Source organism: Salminus brasiliensis, chromosome 6 (genome assembly GCF_030463535.1).
Source record: "Salminus brasiliensis chromosome 6, fSalBra1.hap2, whole genome shotgun sequence".
NCBI classification, from domain to species: domain Eukaryota; kingdom Metazoa; phylum Chordata; class Actinopteri; order Characiformes; family Bryconidae; genus Salminus; species Salminus brasiliensis.
Genome location: NC_132883.1, coordinates 9,200,948 through 9,221,279, shown reverse-complemented (window position 1 = coordinate 9,221,279; position 20,332 = coordinate 9,200,948). Strand labels below are relative to the sequence as shown.

At 42.2% G+C, this 20,332-nt stretch overlaps 1 protein-coding gene across 1 annotated transcript; it reads left to right on the top strand.

The window, feature by feature from the left end:
* The first annotated feature begins 4,051 nt into the window (after positions 1 to 4,051).
* dalrd3 (DALR anticodon binding domain containing 3) lies at positions 4,052 to 15,041 on the top strand. Its single transcript, XM_072681562.1, has 13 exons — positions 4,052 to 4,420; positions 5,928 to 6,232; positions 8,153 to 8,463; positions 8,542 to 8,600; positions 9,592 to 9,693; positions 9,985 to 10,049; positions 10,631 to 10,689; positions 10,833 to 10,915; positions 11,139 to 11,265; positions 11,673 to 11,731; positions 11,811 to 11,927; positions 12,723 to 12,791; positions 13,055 to 15,041. Exons 1-13 carry the CDS (start codon positions 4,187 to 4,189, stop codon positions 13,172 to 13,174), a joined length of 1,710 nt encoding a protein of 569 aa, XP_072537663.1. The 5' UTR covers positions 4,052 to 4,186; the 3' UTR covers positions 13,175 to 15,041.
* Positions 15,042 to 20,332: the final 5,291 nt, after the last annotated feature.

Below are 20,332 nucleotides of genomic sequence, written 5' to 3'. Positions count from 1 at the left end.
CTCATAAAAAGATATGACACTGGGCTCCACAACAATTCTACCAAAAATACTCAATTCATTCATTTGTAGGCACTCTGTCAGTCACCAGGCCTTAGAATCGTCCAAATATGGCAGCCCTGAATGCACAAAACAATACACTACATTTACATATAAGGCATTTAACCGACGCTCTCCATACCCAGAGCGACTTACAAAAGTGCTTCACTGTTTACTCTGAAAATACCCCTCGCTAGTTTGTATAGACTAGGATCCAAAGATACCTCTAAGCTTAGATACTAATAAATACAAAAGTCTGGATGCTTGCCTTCCATAGATCTTAAAGGATGGGGGCGGTCAAGCCGAGCCGAGCTCGAAGGGCTCTTGGTACTGATCGGATTCTGACCATTGCCATCCAGTACGAAGGTGCTGGTCCACTCTTGGCTTTGAAGGCCAGAGTCAGGGGTTTGAATCTGATGTGGGCAGCTACTATACACACTATACAGTGCACATACTAAACAGTAGAACGCTACTCTATGGTACTATATTGTTTGTACTGTATTGAATTGAATGGAACACAGTACTTTGGTACACAGCCACCCTTCAGCACACTGTGTCAAGCTGTACAATGACTTTTCTAAGTTTGTAAAGTAAAAGATGATGGGAGAGGGGCCGGTGGTGGGAGTGTCTGTGGGCAGCCCAGTGAAGAAGTGAAAGTGAAAACACTTCTCAGATTTCTGAAGAGGAAGTGAGCACTTATAAATACTCACTCACACTCACATTCACATTCACACACACACACACACACACACAGACGGACGCTTGAGCGCAGGCGAGAGAGAGAGAGAGAGAGGGAGAGAGAAGTGAGAGCTGCCGGGATAGGTAAAGTCTGCATTCTACCACAGTAACTGTCTGAGTGCTTCGTGTACATGTTTGTGGGCTGCACTTGTTAATGTTGCTGATCTTCTTTGCAACTCTTCTCATGATTTTGTCATTTTAGATGCAGCTCCTGTCTCTTCTCGTTTTTTCTGTCCTTCACCAGTAAGAGTATGTCTCTCTTTCGTTTCTCTACGCCCACACACAGCTCTCAGCAATTTGCTCAAGCTTCTGCTTTTATTCTCCCCAGAAGAGCAAAGATAGAGCGACTAGAGAGAAAACGTAAGAAGGGCTCGTTCCAAAAAGAGAGCCGAAGGGTCTTTCATCCTCGCTTTCTGTCTATCTAGCTTATGCTCCTTGATGTAATAGAGCCTCTTGATGTTGAAAAGTGTGAAAAGCGCGAGAGCAGTGATGTATCTTGACTGAAGCTCCATCCTAATGCTTCTTTTCCTTCTCATCTTAACTTGATAGGCCTTCTTCTCTTTCTAGCTCTCTGAAATCTCTCTAGCAATCTGTCTGCCTTTACTTTAAATAACCCCTTGTCTCTCTCTCTCTCCCTCACCCTCATCCTCTCTCTCGCGCCCTCTCTCTCGCGCGCATCGCGCTTTTCTGATAGTGAAACAGGTTTTTCAAGTCTCCTGACCAACTGCAGATGAAGCAAGATAAATAAACAAGTTTTTGTGCCTTCCACAGAGACACTGACGCCAGCGCTGATAAAAACAGTCTGAAGAATTTGTGAGCATCAGTTTTTTTCCTTTTGTTTCTTATATGTCAAACTTTACAATCCCCTGGATGTGAGAATGATGGGCACTGTATGGTAATCTGTAGGGAAACCATAACACTGTTGGATGAACCACTATATGGCGGCTAGGCTGTTTACCGTAAGCCACTCATGAATACTGCAGACTAAAAGAGCTTTGCTAGAGCACATATGATGTTGGTGCGTACCAGTTCCCTCCACCTGAATGCCGAACCGCTCAAGGCCTTGTTGGATGCGACGCACAGCAGCTGGGTGGGTAACGGAACCCATAATGCAGCTGATGTGTTGAATGACAGCTGGATGTGGATTCCGTTTCCCTCCTGTCTCGCAGTATGGGCCATCCAGATGATTATTTGCAGCTCAAGCCTGAAATCAAGCAAAAAGTGGGTGCGTGAGTATAGCTGAGAAGTAAAAGGTTCCAGTGAGTATCAGTAAAGGCACAATACATAGGCCTACAACTGTGTAATTAACTTTTTAATTGCATAAAAGTGTCAATTACAGAGTGTAATGTATACAGTATTCCCAACAGTGATGCTAATAGGCTGATCATAGTAGGTAATGAAAGGTAAGGAGAAGAGTAAGGTCAACAGTGAAGGTCACTGAATAGCCTGTGCCTGGTTAAAATGTCGCTTGTAGAAACACTGAACTCAGAATGTTCTGATTTGACACTGTCTGTCACTTCACATGTTGTTACTGTCCGGTTACTGACATGGAAAGCGATGTTGATGTTGCTGTAGAATGACACGTTTTCTCCCGGATTGCCAGAAATACTAGTCGCCACCGGGAACTTCGTGTCAGCCAAAAGTGACATCAAAATCTACCAAATCTCCACCATCCGGGTTCTAAAAATAAGCACTCTCTAAACCTCATCCAACCTCTCTCAGTTCTCCACCAATGCAAATAATGACTGAACCTGTCTGTTGTTCTTGTTATATCACTTCTGTTGCCCAATAAATAATGTAGAACCAGTTATTCACTTTGTCTTTTCCTTTCATATAGCGTATCATCATCATCATACGGCACAACACACTCAGCTCCACACTGCCTTTTATCACCTGAGCAAGTCTATATTATCTCTTAACTAAGACGCACATTAATATACAATGTGATGAATAGAGGATATAGACTTATCCAGTGTTTCCTTTAAAATCAAAGAAATTAATAAAAGGTTTGTCCTCCCCTTGCTGCAGTAACAGCCTCTACTCTTCTAGAAAGGTTTTCCACTAGATGTTGGAACATTGTTATGAGGACATGATTGCTTCAGCCATGAGAGCATCTGTGAGGTTAGGTATTGGAGCTAGATGGTTAGTTGGATTACAAATTCCACCTTCCATCCTTCCAAGGTGCCCCACCACTCCAGAGAATGCAGTTCCACTGCTCCTCTGTCCAATGCTGAGGGCCTTATACCCCCACAGTGCACCTTAAAACAGTTACATTCATGCTTACAAATGAGCGTCCCCTTAACAGGACACCATCTCTCTGCTTTCAGTTTTAACTAAGACTGGGCAGACTGATACTGAAGTATCTTCACCTACATCATCCTCACACAAAGACTACTGGACCATTTCCTGGGAAGGGATTAAGCTTAGCCCTGGACTACACAGCATTTTGATCTGGAAAAAAAATACAGTCTGCAACTAGGTGCAATTGTTGTTCTGTCAAAATGAATGGAAAAAATAAATAAATAAATAAATAGGAACTACTTTTACTTCCACCCTCTACCTCTGCTTGACACACATGCATACACACACAGACACGTGAAACATGAGAGTGAACGCTCAAGAACTGCTGATTATATGAGGTTGGCTTTCCTGGACAGGGATTAAGCCTACTGGTGGACTACACAGCATTTTAAACAGCGGTTTTCCACTGAAAGGTCTACGACTAGGCTTAATCCTGGGCCAGGCAACAGGCCCTTTTTTTAGTCCACTAAAGTCAGTGTTTGTAATCCTGATGCAAATTCTTTCACATTCACATTATATATATATTTTAATTCATTTATTTATTTGCCCTTTTTTAATTGTGCAAGAATACTTTAAAATTATAATCAATGTAAGTGTCAAGCTTTGGGGTCGGTCCACAAAGAAAATGAGCCCATCGCCCATCCCGCCCAATATTAAGGACAGGGAAAGAATTCAAAATCGAGGGTCTGACCCGGACTGAACCTACACATTGAGCCTATGGAGAGAAGGTCAAACCTTTCCTTTCCCAAACCCGAAAGTAATTTCGAAAACAACCTCGAATCAAACAATTTGTTCTTTTAGTAGAGATATAATTTCCCAGTTAAAATATTAGTAAACGGTTTCTCTTTCTGTTTTACAGCCGTTTCTCGACAGCACTGCCTCTCCTAAGATGGCGTCTTCCCATAGCCACTGTGTTACAGAGAAACATGCCCCACCGGAACGTTTCCATCGCACCAAAGTTCCGGGTGTGTGAGCGACCAAAGCGACTGAACGACAGCGACCAGCGGTCAGCAGTAGCGTGCCAGAATTCTCGGCCGTAGCTATAGATAATTAAGAACAGCAGGGGCTCGAGCCCACGGTGGCGATGTTGACACCGTAAGACAGCTGTAGGATGGAGACCGAGGAAACGCCTCCGTTTCGAGTGGCCTCCACCGTGGCGGCGCTGCGGTTCGCTCTGCGGAGAGACGCGGAGAACGAAGCCGACGCCGAGCGCGCTGACAGCGGCGAGAGGAGCGCCAGTGAGCGCGACAAGCTCTGGTTTAAAGAAAGCAGCGCCAAAAACTTGAGAAACCGAGACTTCCTGGCGCCCAACACGGTCCTGGCCACGCTGTATGCCGACGGACAGGTGAGGGTTTGTGGAGACGTGTTGAAGCCGTGGCCCCTGCTGCAGGTTTGCTGTAGCGGGAGCTAGATTAGCAGCGGTACGTTAGCCACATAGAGCAGATGGAGACAGCATGGTGTGGTGTTGTGGCATGCTGGGGTGAGAGAACACAACAGGCGGCTGAACAGACCCGAAAAAGACCGCCTCACTTATATTTTCGTAATTGTGTTTTTGCAGACTTTGATTAATTGCCTCAGACCGAGCTGTTAGGAGTGCTGTGGGATGTCTGGACTCCGAACTAGACAGTTGACATTGCTATTATTGACCAAACGTTTGAAGCCTGCGGCAAATGTTATTAACTCTTCATTGGCCGCAGAGATTTGGGTCATAAATAACCCAGCAGTTCGTGATCCATCAGTGCCAGCTCATGCCATTGCTGTTATAACCTAAAACCTGCTCATTTACAGAAGATTAATCAACTTCTGTAACTTAATCATTTTTGGTTGGTGTGTAACTAAGTGTTGTTAAATTATTCAGTTTTTAATTTTATAGTATTATTTTTCATCACTGCAGTACACATACACCATATGTCCGAATGTTTGTGGACACCTCCTTCTAATAAATGCATTCAGCTACTTTTATGTTGCACCAACTGCTGACACAGATGTGCAAATGCACAAATGGTCTAGTACTGAGAAGTACTGCCAATAGAATAGGACTCTCTGGAGCAGATAAACACAAAGATATTGGCACCATGCCTAAAGCCAGGCATGGGCTAGAGGGGTATAAAGCCCCCCAGCATTATAAAAGTAAAGGTGCACGTATTTGTCACTGTACAGTGAACACACACTCACACACACACATGTGTTAGGGGCAGTGAGTACAGACACACACCCAGAGCGGTGGGCAGCCAACTCCAGCGCCCGGGGAGCAGAGAGGGTAAAGGGCCTTGCTCAAGGGCCCAACAGTGGCAGCTTGCCGAGCCCGGGAATCGAACCCACAACCCTGTTATCGATATCCCGGCGCTCTAACCGCTGAGCCACCACTGCCAGTGCATTGAGCTGTGGAGCAGTGGAACTGTGGAATGATGGTTGGTGCTCCTTCCAGTGCTTTTGAGATGAGCTGGGCTGGTGATCATCCAACATTCTAACCTCACTAACACTCTTGTGGCTGAATGCAATCAAATCCTCATGGCAATGCTCCAAAATCTAGTAGAAAGCCTTCCCTGGACAGTAGAGAAAGTTACTCCAACAACAGCAGGATACACTTTTTTTAATACCCCTGATTTTAGAATAAACAATGAATGAGCAGGTGTCCCAATACTTTTGTCCATATATTGTATGTGATTTTTGCATTTATAATTACTGATTATAAAGTCACTGCTTGTATATCAGTTGCTGTTTTGGAGTTTTGGCCTGACAGCAACATGTATGGATAGGTATATGGCATCTGTGTGTGCATGCATGCGTGTGTGGTTGTATAGACAATGGCTGTGTATGTATGTTTATGGATGTATGACCTCTGTGTGCAGGTTCCTTCGTCTGTTGTAAGTCGCATCCTCTCACTCCGGGGTAATGGTGTGTTGCCGGTAGCAGGCTGCGAGGTGACGGCCGAGGGTTTGCGTGTGTCTGTGGACCGCTGTAAAGCTTTCAAAGGGGTTCTGTGTGGAATAGCGTCTTACCTGAGGCCTGCAGCTCAGAGACAGGGATGTGTCCTGATCAACTGCCCTGCCCTGCATGCCAAACAAGCCCCGCCTTCCCCAGACTCTCTCACACTGGGGCAGCTTCGCACCATCCTCATTGCTGACCACACAGCAGCACTGCTCAGGAGACAAGGGTAAGTACCTACCAGGCCAAGGGTCATTGGCCTAGAGAACAGAGACTGGCTGCAGGGTTGGATATCGGTTCAGAATTCAAATAATATATATTTTTTGTGGTGAGCGGTGAACCAGCTAAAGTCATGATGAACAGAGTGTATGAACCAATATATGCATTTATTAGACAAGTACAGAACTGATGTGTCGCATCTGTGCAGAGTGTTTGTGGGTTAGTCAACACTAGGGTTGCAGCGGTGTGAGATTTTAACAGTATGATAACCGTCTCAGGAAATATCAGTTTTGTGGTATCACTGTACAGAGTATACAGTATTTTACATTTCTTCTTCTTCTTCCTCTTATATTTATTATTATTATTATTATTATTATTATTATTATTATCAGATACAATGACCATTAAAGAAATGAACAAATGCTTTAGTATAGATAAAACATTTCTAATTCTTTTATTAAATTAGTGTATGTAACAATTCTTCCTTTTGATATGAAAAAAATTAATTCATTAAACTAACAAATAAGGAAGCTACACATGAGGTGGATATTTTCTAACTATTTTGTATCTATTTACAGGTTATTTCCATTATAGATTAATGTGCTGGTTATTTTCTCCATTAATCGACTGGAAGAAATTGCTGGGATTCTTTTATTTGTTTGTTTGTTATTTTATTCAAATTGGTATTAAGCACATGTACACAGTTGATAACCGTCAATTTTTATTCCGTGGTATACCTAAAACTGGTGTACTGCTGCAACCCTAGTCAAAACCGGAAACATGAACAACCGCCACTACAAAGCATAATCACTTCCAATTAAGCAGCACATAAAATGCAGAGGACAGGTGAAATGAAGAATCTCAAAGCTCAGTATGAAAGATCCTTGAGCAATTACTGACAGCCCTAAACTAAAATGGCTGTATAGAGATATATGAAATGTAAGCTCATGTAATATCTTCCCTTTAAATTGGGTCTTTTTAAAGTCACCAAAACTGTATTTATTTTAGCACCCTTGAGTGATGAATGATGATGAATGATGAGTTTGGTAAATGGAAGTGACACACTGTGCACCTTAAACACTGTTGTCTCTTTGTTGAAAGAAAAATCTGTCTAAAATAGAGCTGGAAAACATTCCAATTCCAAAACTTCAACACTGTTATGTAACATTCTTGACTCGAAATATACAGCAAAGCCCACTAGCAAAAAACACAGCAGTTACTTTGGGAGAATATCAACGCAGGTGCTAAATAGGCTAAAAGCTAACACTAAGCCAACCGAAAAAAGGGAGACATGCAGACTGAAGGATGTGCCGGGTATCTGAGGGCCGGGGGAAGCTCTGCGCCGTGGTGCAGTGTAGGGAAGTCTGTTTAGTGAGCGAGTGCTAGACGAGTGCTGGGCTAATTACAAAAAGTAATTACAGTGTCGTTGTTACAGTGCTAAAAGCTGTGTTGTGCTATACAGCACATGTCCGCCACTGCTTTGACGTAAACCAGCCAGTAAAAGCAGGGCCCATAATTATTTTCAAGCTCACCACAAAAAATCAGCATTGAAAAATAAGCTTGAGTGGTACATAGGCTTGTAAAACAGCAACTGAGCATTTTTCACCCAACCAAAGTCTTACACTTAGTATTCACATCAAAAAACAATGTAAAATAGTGAATACATGAATTCTGTGCAACCTTTAAGGGCAAATACAGAATATTGTGGGTTGATATTCATTTATCTGACAGTACATCCACAAACAGGTGTTCATTTTACAGCACAGAGAGGGAATACCAGTGTGACAGCCAAATGGCCTTACAGCTCAATGTGTAGAATGGTATAATGGACTATTCGGGTCTCTGATATGCACATCTCTAGGGTGTAGATACTATAGTGTGTGTGTGCGTGTATAACATGGCCTACTTTTGTGTGTTCTCTTCTGTCCAGTTACTCTGTGTCCTTCTGTCCTGCCTTGCCGGAAGAAAGTGACATCATCAGCTTCCTCAGAACGCTGGGCATCGATTGGCCGTCTGTGTCTGTTAGCTGGAACAATGAAGAGAGAGAAGAGAAGATGAGGAACGCCCTTGAGAACTGTACCTACAGAGAAACCGAGAGGGAGAGATGGAAGAGAGGGAGTAGAGGGGAGGAGATGGAGGGAGGGGAAGGAGGGATGAAAGAAGAAGTGAAGATAAACCTCAAACGAGTGATGGAGGAGGTGGAGCTGCATGGTTATGACCCCAGCCTGGGTACCTGCACAGGTGATCCACTATGCACTTTAAATGCGAATGAGGAAGTTATGCTGAAACCGATCTCACTATCTCTGTCTTTCTTCACAGTGCAGAGAGAAGTGTTGTGTCACCTGGCTCAGCTGGACAGAGCTACAGCAGATTTCCCTGTGAGTCTCACACAGATAAACCTACCCAAAGAAATGTGCTTAAAACTGTGTGGCCAAATAAAGTAAATAGATTATGGTTTATATCCAGCCAAAGCACATGAACACACACATACCATCACTGTCAATCAACATATAGAAGTCCAGATTATAGCCTTAACCTTTTCTCTTAGTCATGTATTTACTGCAGTAAATACAAGGTAGCAGAAGGATGAATTTATCATTTTAATAACTAGAGCATTTATCTGCTACAATAACAATTAATTTTAAAAGCTTCCCTACCAATGATCAATAAAGGCTGGTTCATAACTACTGCACCTCAGGTTTAGCTGTTTCTGACGGTCTGTCGTCTAGAATAGTGTTTTCTCTTCAGGTGCTTGTGCATTACTCATCTTCAAAACTTAGTCCAGTGTCAAACTACCTTTTTTGAGTCTTTGGAAACATTTAAAAAACAATTTTGCAGCTGATTGGTGCTCTGCTGCAGTTCCAATATTTTTTTCTGGCTCCAGAGGGGTCGGCCCCATTCAAATCTACAGTTTGTGGTAATTTTAGTAGTTTTAGTAGTTTTTAGAGACCAAAAGTCATGAAGAAAAAAAAAGTAAAATAATATTAAAGTAATGTGTCAATATTTTGATTATCATTAAATATTGATTTTGACGCATTTTCAGCATCAGTGTCATTGACTATGGCAGCTAACCGTAGTAGCCCTAATCTTTTCCAGCACAGCCTAATTTCCAGCCCAAATATATTGATATATTGCTTTTTCAATATAGAGCTGCTTTAAACACGTTTCTGCCTTCCTTTCCTTTTATTTTCCTCTAGTCCAGCTCCTATTGATGTGGGATGAGACCCCCCTGTCTGTGTTATGTCTATATTTTTTAGGATATGAAAGGCAGGAACCAGCTATTAATTTTCGCCCAATAGGTCTGACATGTTTGCTCTTTTAGTTCCAGTAATCTGAGTGAAGGTGTGTTTGTTTCTGCCTGTCCTGCAGGCGTCGATGGCCACAGTGCTGCATGTCACTTCCTGTCAGGATGAGTTCCGCCAGCAGCAGACAGCCATGCTGTGGCGAGCGACTGGAGCCACGGCAACACAGGTCTGTCACGCGAGTGTACAGTCACGCACTCTGACTGTCCCCACTGCCACTGTGTTGGTACTTGGAGTGGAGTGGAGTCATAACTGCTGTTTATTTGTGTTGTCTATCCAGTGTGATTTCTTTCCACTGTTAAAAAGTGCAATTATTTACATTGATTCATTCTTTATCTGAAGGCTGTTTCTGTGGACGGAAGCTCTGCCCTAATTGGTCCAATCAGCAAGTTAGGTGGTTAGTAGGTGTTGTCATAGTGATCTCTCTCTCTCTTTCTTTTTCTCTCTCTTTTTCTCTCAGAGGCTGGTAATATGTGGTCCAGTAAAGACTCCTGGCACTCAGATGAGTTCAGCTCAGTATCTACAGTAAGCTGCACAATGGTGTTTGTATACACACTATAAACAAAAGTATTGGGACACCTGCTAATTCATTGTTTCTTCCAAAACAAAGGGGGAAAAACTGTTTATCCTGCTTTTGTTGGAGTAACTGTCTCTACTGTTTAGGGAAGGCACTCAAATACATTGCTGTGAGGATTTGATTGTATTCAGTGACAAGAGCTTTACTGAGGTCAGGATGTTGAATGATCACCACCCATCCCCAGAAGTATAGGATGAAACTCATTATTCCAGTTCCGTTGCTCCACAGCTCAATTTTGGGGGGCATTATACCCTCTACCCACACCTGGCATTAGACATGGTGCCAATAGGTTTTATGTTGATCTGTCCTATTCTATTGGGAATACTTCTCGACAGGGACTCGAAAAGCTGTGTGTGCATCTGCACACCTGTGTCAGCAATGAGTGCAGCTTAAGTAGCTGAATGTATTCATTAGAATGGGGTGTCCACAAGCATTTAGACATATAGTGTACAAAGCATTAGTTTTCATGCGAATATTGTGATTCCTGTTGCTGTCCTGCCTAAATGTGTGTTAATGTGTCTGTTTTCAGGTTAAGAAGAGCTCAGATGAAGGAGGCTTCAGAAATGAAGTATGGGGATCAAGTGGAAGGTGAGAGGTGGAGAATGTTTTGCTGGTCTGGTCAGATGGAAAATGATTTCTGGCATATAAGTGAGTGCAGGAGTGAGCGAGATATAGAGTGCGCGTTGTCATAAGATGTTTTGTTCGTTTTGTGATTCCCTCTCTCAATGTAGGTCAGACTTGGGATGACATCATCAGGGTTATGACCTGTGCTACAGTTCGATTTGAGCTGCTTTCCACTGTTCACACGAGCCCAGTAAGTGTGTTTGAATACACATACATGCATGTTTGTACAAGAGAGGCGTATGTATTTGGTTCATCCAGTAGATTATTATGGGTCTCCATTAGGAAGTACCTATGTGTGTGTGTGTGTGTCTCTGTGTGTGTTAGTCCAGTAATTAGAATAAGTATTTATAACCATGTGTCTGATGTCTGTGTTTGACATTGTTTTAGTGTTGACTGCTGTCTCTCTCTGTCAGGTCACTCTTGATGTGCAGCGTGAAGGGGGCGTGTCCACAAAGGGCCCGAGGGGAGGGGTGTTTGTTATGTACAACTGTGCTAGACTTCACACTTTGTTCAGCAGCTACGAGAAAGGAGTAGAGCAAGGTGATTCACACACATTAATTTTATCACTATATGTCCAAATGTTTGTGAACACCAACTCCTTTAAATTGCACCCATTGCTGACACAGGTGTGCAAATACACACACGGACAGCTTGCCAAATTGTGTGTGTGTGTGTATTAATACATATATATATATTAAGAATGCATCCCTTATATTTTATTTGAGAAAAAACCTTTTACCCTTTTGTTAAATTTTTGTTTTACCAAAAAAACAAAAAAAACGTAATGACAAGAAATGTGTGACCTGATATTATAGATTATTCTCCAAAAATTGATTTATGTTAGATGCTGTAAGCTGGGTTAGTCTTTCGCACAATTTAATCAAAATTCATCAAACTACTGAGTGGATAACATATTGAAGATCGCTTCCATACTTACTGCTCTCCAGGTCTCTACCCAGATGTCCCTGCAGGCACGGAATTGGACTTTTCTGCTCTAAAGGAGGAGGTACCTCTGCATTCTGTAGATGTCTTAAATTCTTAATTACAATTGTGCTGTCATTTGAGATTCACACTTTCTCCACCAGGGGGAGTGGCTTCTTCTCTTCAATTACCTCATTCCATTTTCTGAGCTTGTGGACCAATCAGCACAGGCACTGGACCTTGAGGGAGGAGGAGCCAGAGTTAATTTAAGAACTGAACAGGTACGTATTTAGGAACAACATGGACCTGGCTTGGAACTTGGATCAATGTTGAGCTTTGCATTAATGACACTTCACTGATGTGTGCTTAACAGGTGTAGTACTAATTACCAGGCCTACAGCTGCTTTTGTTTTAAGAGTATATTATCATATTTTCAGTTGAATGACAGGGAAAATGATTAATATGCAACAATTTTTTTGCTTTCATTTTGCAGTCATGTTTCTCTTTTACTTAGTGGTGGGTGGCCGGCCTTCTGAATGGTGATGCGCCTACATGACGACGAATTACACAGAAAAGCCCCTGAATGGCTCCTTTCTATCCTGTCCGCTCCCTACTAAGCCTCACCCCACACACTTACCATTCCTTAACTTTGAGTGGAGGTCAATGTAAAAAGATTTTATTCCATGTTCCTTTTGGAACATTTCTTTTGGTCCATAAAAGTTTGACACAATTTAAAGAACAACTGCCTGATTCAAATTACTCCTGATTCCCCAGCTCTACCCAAAAATATTGGATGGAGTACCATCAATCCAGAGCACACAGCTCAATGCTGGGGGGGCTTTATACTCCTGTTAATCTACTCCAGGGAGTCCTATTCTATTGGTAGTACTTCTCTACAGGGACTAGACAAGCTCTGTGTGTGCATTTGCTCATCTGTGTCAACAGTGGGTGCAACTTAAAGTAGCTGAATGCATTTGTAAGAAGGGGTGTCCACAAACATTTAGACATATGTGTATTATAGCGCGTATTACTGGCGCGTCACTTGGCTAAAATGTTGTGTCTGTTGTTTCACTCAGGTCTGCAGATTCCTGGTGTCTCTCAGTAAAGATTTCAGTTCATACTACAACAGAGTTCATGTGCTTGGGGTAAGCTGGTGTGTCTGTGTGTGCGCACGCGCTCACAAGCATGAAACATTGATTTATGTAATTAATACAGTTCACAGGGAGTTCAGTTCAGTGCTAAATGATATTAACCTCCTACCCTCTATTCACTCGCCCCCCCCCTCTCTCTTTCCTCTCCACCCTCTTTTCCCTCTCCCCCACTGTCCTACTCTCTTCCACTTTCCATCTGGCTCACCACCCTGTCTCTATCTTTTTCCTCTTCTCCATTCCTCTCTCTCACTCTCCAGGAGCCGTTACCTCATCTCTTTAATCAGATGTTTTGCCGGTTGTTGTTGCTGAAGGCTTTGAGAGAACTTTACCACAGCGCACTGGACTCCCTAAATCTGCCCCCCATTCCACAGCTGTAGTCCTCAGTCACCATCAATAACCATTATACTGTTTGTCAATACACATTTCACAACAGCTCTGAGGGAACAACCCCTTTTCAGTAGTAATGTCTCTGAAATGCTCTAACCTCCCCCTCCTTTTTTCCCCACGTCTTAATTTTTTAAATACCTCAAAACTCCTAGTCTAATTAGGATACAGCATTGTCTACTTAAAACCCTTGAACGCACTGACAGTTGTTCCAGGTTCCAGGACTGTTTCATCTCCTTTTCTCACACACACTGAAAATACTCCAATTTTCCTTACTCTTACCCCTCTCTAGAAGAAAGGATGGTAATTTGTGTTGACTGTTGTGTCCCTATATTGTAAGTATTGCCTCATTGTGTTAATAATTACATTTTAAAAACCATTGGATCATTACCCTTGTATCTTAACTGTTTCCCTCTGATATCTACTGATCCTCTCAGATAGCTCTTACTCCATTCAGATGTTCCACACCTGCTGCTCCTCCATCACAGTAACCGGTTCTATATTTTGGGAAGTTAATCCCAGTCTTGGGGACCTCATGCCCTGCACTTTTTTTCTCCGTGTTTTACCACCCTTATCCAGCCAGTGAGAGGCTTGTTAATTGGTTTACAGAGTAGAGTGAGGTGTGCTAGATGGTAGATCAGTGGACAGAGTCCCTACACTCTTGAAAATAATGGTGCTTCCAGTGGTTGTTTGAACATTCCTTTGTGAGGAAGAGAGTGAGCAAGACCTTTTAAGATCTTCAAAAGGTCTCGCACACCTCAATCACCAATTACACAATATGGACAAAAGTATTGGGACGCCTGCTCATTCATTGTTTCTTCTGAATTCAAGGGTATTAATTCCTGCTTTTGTTGGAGTAACTGTCCAGGAAAGGCTTTCTGCTAGATTTTGGAGCATTGCTCCAAAATTGCATTGAGGTCAGGATGTTTGATTTTCCACCTCATCCCCAACTCATCCCAAAAAGACTGGATAGAGCACCAACCATCATTACAGAGAACACCGTTCCACTGCTCCACAGTTGCATGCATTCCTTTCGGCCGAGTCTAGACAAAGCTGTGTGTGCTTATCTGTGTCAGCAGTGAGTGCAACTTGAAGTATTTGAACCATTTCAAGCACCATTGTTTTTAAGACTGTACCCACACTCATCAGTTCTTTCAATTTTTTATTACAGAATCATCTCTCTATCTGTACTATTAGTAATAAATAGCAGCAGCTGTCATGGTTATCATCCAATATTCACAGAAACATCAGTCACATCTTCTAGAGTGCGTCTCAGTAGTGCCATGTAGATCTCAGTGCCACTGCTGGGCACACAGCCAGCTCTTGAGTGATTGATGTCACATCGTTTTGTTGTCTAAGCCCCTGAGAACTGTCCCCAAGAGCCCTTCACTGTTTACACATTTCTCACAAGCACGGTCTCTACAAAACGACCCCTTATTTATAGTGTTGAACACTGTCTGTACTGTAGATATTGTTCCTAATGTAGAGTTCCCTCCACGACCCTTACAGTAGATTTCATCCCTGTTCCACACTACTAATGCCACTGTATGCTACTGTAGATACACACCACTGTAACACAAGTGCCATAGAGAGTTGATGCAGTCTCAGTGCTTCGTAACGTGCCAAGAGTGCTGCCCCAAGTACCTTGCTGAGTACATCTGTGCCATACACCCGACTGTTCTTAACATCCTGTGTATGTATGTATGTAAGTGTGTGTGTGAGTGTGAGAGAGTGAGAGAGTGAGTGAAGTGTAAAGGTTCTCCTTGATTCGTCACAGTTTTTGTCAGTGAGTTCAAATGCTGTATCTGATTTTAGAGATTGACCCACTCTGGTTTAATTAATAAATGAGTGTTTATCTCAGCTTTTGGAATCAATGTTTTTGTGTGTGGGTGTGTGTGGGTGTGTGTGTGTCCAATAGAAGATCTGAAAGATCATCTTTCCTGTTTGTGGAACCTGATGAATGAACAGAAGTTCAGTTTTTGGCCTCAATATTTGTCAACTACAGTTTTTAGTAATTCGTTTTAGTTGCTTTGAGCATTATGGATGAGGTGAGAGCCAATAGTGCATAGATACTAATTAACTGTGGCAGAGGGCTAAATTATAGATTATTGGGTTTGCATCAGCTTCACCCCTGGCAACAGCTTTGCTTTCAATCCCCCATTTTCCTTCACACCACTAATCAATATGACCCTTTGACTGGTCAGAAACTCATCAGAAAGGAATAAAGGGGGAGGAAAACTGTGAATGGCTGGTGCAATTATACACTCATCAGATCAGGAATGGGGGTTTCTTTTTTTTTAAAGGGTTTAAAGAACCCATGCCTCACATTTGACTTTTTCCCAGAGGTCCATTTCTGACATTTGTGTGGTTTCATGTACAGAGAAATGTCATAGTTCTTTTCTACATGTTTTTTTTTAAGCATCTCTATTGAGCTGAACATTCCCATTTTACAGACTGAAGTATGTAAATTACTTGAATTATAATTTGATTCGTTGGCCAGTAGTTTAATTTTAAAAGAACAGCAGCAAAATCGATTAAAAAAGCTGCTAACTACACCATGTACTACACGTTGTACATTAGAACAGTGCTAATTATAAATAAATACTGAAATAAAACAATTAAATAATTCATCAGACTTCTTCCAGTGATTGGATCACAATAAACTCAGCTTGCTGTTTTTATTAGATTTTAGTTAACATTGATCTGTTTTGGTTCCTTTAACTTCTTTTGACCTTTTCTTATTTTTTTTATTTACTTTTTTTATAGTTTGCTAAAATTAGAATTCTACTCTCAGATGTAACTATTATAACTTATCTTTTGTTTTATGCATTTACTATGTAAATTTCTTGTTTTAATATATTAATATTATAAATAATAATGTTTTCATCTATATTTTTATTTTGTATTTGTATGTATTTATCCCCTCGGCTACATTGTAAATAAGGGTCACCCTCAATGTTTTCTGTATTCTGAGTTAAGTAAAGGTTGGAATCGAAAAAAAGAAATTTGAATGTAACTGGTGAAGGGGGCATCCCAGCACTCGCAAGAACTGCATAAGGCATATTCATATGCTTGAGTAATATTAATATAAAATCCTGTAATATTACCCTCCTGCCTCAATCCACATCCTCTTCACACTTTCCCTCACTTTGTGACTGTTCTGTATCTCTAAGCGTGTTGAGAAATGTATGCAAGCAATGTCCTGATGTTTGCTCAAAGCATGAATTCCACTTTCTAACTGTAAGGGAAGTTTTTGCATAATGCTGCTTTAGTAATGAGGAACATTTTGCAAATGTACAAACACATCTTATCTAGTCCCTGTAGAGAAGTGCTGCCAATAGAATAGGACACTCTGGAGCAGATAAACATGAACCTATTGGCACCATGCTGCCTAATGCCAGGTGTGAGCTAGAGGAGTTTTTAAGCCCCACATTACTGAGCTGTGGAGCAGTGGAACTGTGTTCTCTGGAATGATCATGCTCCATCCAGTAGAGTTGGGCAGTTGAGGCGGAGGTGAGGTGGTGATCAAGCAACACCCTGACCTTACTAACACTCTTCTCGCTGAAAGCAATCAAATCCTCACAGCAATCCATTGTAGTATGGCTGTGAAGACTGTAGACACCTGGTTATTGCTGGTTAAAAATGAAGGATATTAATGAGGATTTGGCCCTCATTGCTGCAATAACAGCCTCTACTCTTCTTTGCCTTTGCATCAGATGTTGGAACATTGCTGTGAGGATTTGATTGCTTTTAGCCATTAGAGCTTTAGCAGAGTCAGGTATTGGATGATTAGTTCTGCATCACTTCACTGCACCAGAGAAGACAGTTCAACTGCTCCACAACCCAAAGCTGCATGGGGCTCCTCTAGCCAACTTTGCTTGGACTTGGATGCAGGGTGACGTTAGGCTCATATACGTGGCTCCTCCTATTATTGTCTCATTCTGTTAACAATGCTGTTTTTGAATTGTACAAAAGCTGTGTGTGTGCATCTTAAACCAGCTGAATTCACTAATCAGGCGAGGTATCTGCATACATCATGACATTAATTCTAAGGGCATGGAAATTAGAATGGCAGGATGATTTTTTTTTGACTAGGGGGAATGGCATCTCCTTGCTCCCTCCCATTGCACTCTGGTGATAACACCAAATTCTAAACATAAGACAAATGCTTAGAACCTCCGTTAAATCAGCATAGAGATTAGTAAACTGGAGCTGGAGGCAGACACTCTCAATGATAAGTGCAGGAGACAGGCAGGGAGCGGGTTTATTTCACGGCCCTCATCTTCAGAGTGGCCCATTAGAAAAGAGTCAGCAGCACTAAGCTGCTGAGGTGGCCCTAATAACCACAGATACTGCCTGGCAACCGGAACCTGAAGACTTGCGATAAGTTCAGAGCCACTCTGCAGTGACCCAGCTGGCTGCAATTCCTGCTTCATTCTCAACTGTGTAACTCTGCTGCTGCGTTCTCTTCACTGGCTTCCTGTAGCTGCTGCTCGCATCAGATTCAAAACCCTGACTCTGGCCTACAAAGCCAAGAGTGGACCAGCCCCTCCGTACTTGATGGCAATGGTCAAAAGCTGATCAGTACCAAGAGCCCTTCAAGCTTCAAGTATGGCTTGACTTGACTGGATAAGCGCGTCTGCTGAATGCCTTTAATGTAAATGGAACTAAGGAACTCTAAGGACAAAAGTATTGGGACACCTGCTCATTCACTGTTCTCTTCTGAAATCAAGGGTATTAAAAAAGAATCTATCCTGCTCTAACTGTCTCTACTGTCCAGGGAAGAATTTCCACTAGATTTTGGAGCATTGCTGTTAGGATTTGATTGCTGTCAGCGACAAGAGCATTAGTGAGGCCATTAGGAGATATTGGATAATTATCACTCTAACGTTTCCCTCCAAGTCCTCCCAAAAGTATTGGATGGAGCCAGAGGTACGGTATAGGGGTGGGGGTTATGAGTCTAATAGAATGGCTTTCACATGTGGAATCCAAAGGGATCAATTCTTGGGCCACTTCTATTCAATTTTTGTATGATTCTGAAAGACCAGATCCTGCAAAAACAAAATTGCTTATCACAATTATGCAGATGACTCGCAGATATATCTGACTCTCTCGCTGGATGATTATGGCCCTATTGATTTGATAGTTCAGTGTGTGTGACCACATAGATAACCGAATGAGGCAGAATTTCCATCCAATTACATAAGGACAAAAACAGAAGTCACTCAGTATCTCTGCATACCTTAAGTCCAGGCCTATACGCACTAAAGCCTCAAGTGGACCCTGATCTCACTCTCATTGACCACATCAAAACGTTACTTATCTTCTTAAAAACAGACAGAAATTGGGGTTGGGGTCCAGAATTCACCATTTCTTATGCCCATGCCTGGTAAAGGACTCAAGCCTTTCCCTCAGAGACTTAAGGATGCCACGATAGCAATGCCGGCAGATGCTGCAGGCACGACAGTAATGCCAATGCCACAATACAGATGCATTTGCGCTAATACTGCGCTAGCCATGCAAGAGGAGACCTGTATGTGCTGCTAGTGCTAATGTAGCGATGTTTAGTCAACATATAATTGCTACAGACTTTGACCCACAGTTTACCTGCTTGGCGGTCTGGCAATAACCAGGAGATCATTACTATGCACTGTGTAACACTGGTGAAGCAGACAGGACAACGCTCATGAAAACTTTGTAGTTCTATTCACGTAAAATCTCTTAACCTTACTCTACTCTAGTGCACATGCTTCTTTCACTTTTAATGGTGGTTCTGTATCTCTTAGCTTGTCCACAAAAGCATGTGCCATGCATGGCTTAAAGCACAAATTACCCTTCACAACTGTAAAGGGAGCCAAAGAGCAAGATTCTCGCATAATGCTGCTTTAAAGAACATAAACTCAGTGGATCACTTAGAATTGTGGCTATAGGCCAGCTAATAGAGCCCAGAATAAGAGCTAAACATGGTCAGGCAGGGGTTAGCTTCTACACTACGCTACACGCAACTGGAAGACCAGGTTACAAACTTTACTATTTATACAGACCAGGAACACAACTTTAGAACTTCACTTTCATCACTGCATTTTTAGCTCTTACAATAATTCTTATTTTTTTATTATTTATGTATTTATGTATTTTGTAGCTTTACAAATAAATGTGCCTTGGAGTGTCTTTCTTAACAATGAACCATAAAACAGAAAAAAGCAGTAAAAAAGGGCAAATCCTTTTAAAATATAAATTGCTGTGGTTATTATTACTAATGAAACTATTCTGATATTCTTACAGAATGAGAAAAATGACTAACAGGAAATCCTGTATGCCCCTAGCCCTTTTAGGGTGCCTGAGCAACTGTGTGTGTGTGTGTGTGTGTGTGTGTGTGTGTGTGTGTGTGTGAGAGAGAGATAGAAAACACCCATGTTCTTAGAAAATGAATTATCTGATGTGGTGTAGTGTGAAGAAACTTGATTGTGTTTTTCCACAAACTAATCAAAGGGATCCTTTTCTCAGTAGGCCTCTGCTGTTATTTAATTTCCTGTAATATACCAACGAAGCCACCAGGGTGCAATCTTTACTTCTCTCTCCCTCCCACCCTCCCTCTCTCTGTCTGTCTCCTGCTCATTAATTCTCTTGTCTATTTCTGTCTCTCACTTTTTCTTTTTCTCTCTCTCTCTGTCTGTTTCTCTCTCTCTCTCTCTCTCTCTCTCTCTCTCTCTCTCTCTCTTTCTCTTTCTCTCTCTCTCTCTCTCTCTCTCTGTTGTGGCTTGGGGCCAGTTAACCTGTCAATCATCCCCACAAGGCCTCCCTCGCTTCAAGACAAAAGAAGAGAGCGAGACAGAAAAGGAGGAGAGAGAAAAGAGGAGCGGGAGCATGAAGGCAGTTCAAAGGAGGAGGGAGAGAACGCAGTGTAATCGCTACAAGCAAAACTGCCGTCTTTTCAAGAGCAGAGCGGGAGGGAGAGAGTGAGATGAATGGGGTCAGGGATGCCCATGAGATTTGTGTGATTCTTTGTGGTTGGATGAGAGAAAGAGAGAGAGGTAGAGTGAGGAAAGGCGAGTGAGAGAGAGGGAGGTAGAGGGAGGAAAGAGAGAGAGAGAGAGACGGGTAAAGTGGGAGCGAGAAAGTGGAAGAGAAAGAAAAAAGGAGGGTGGAGT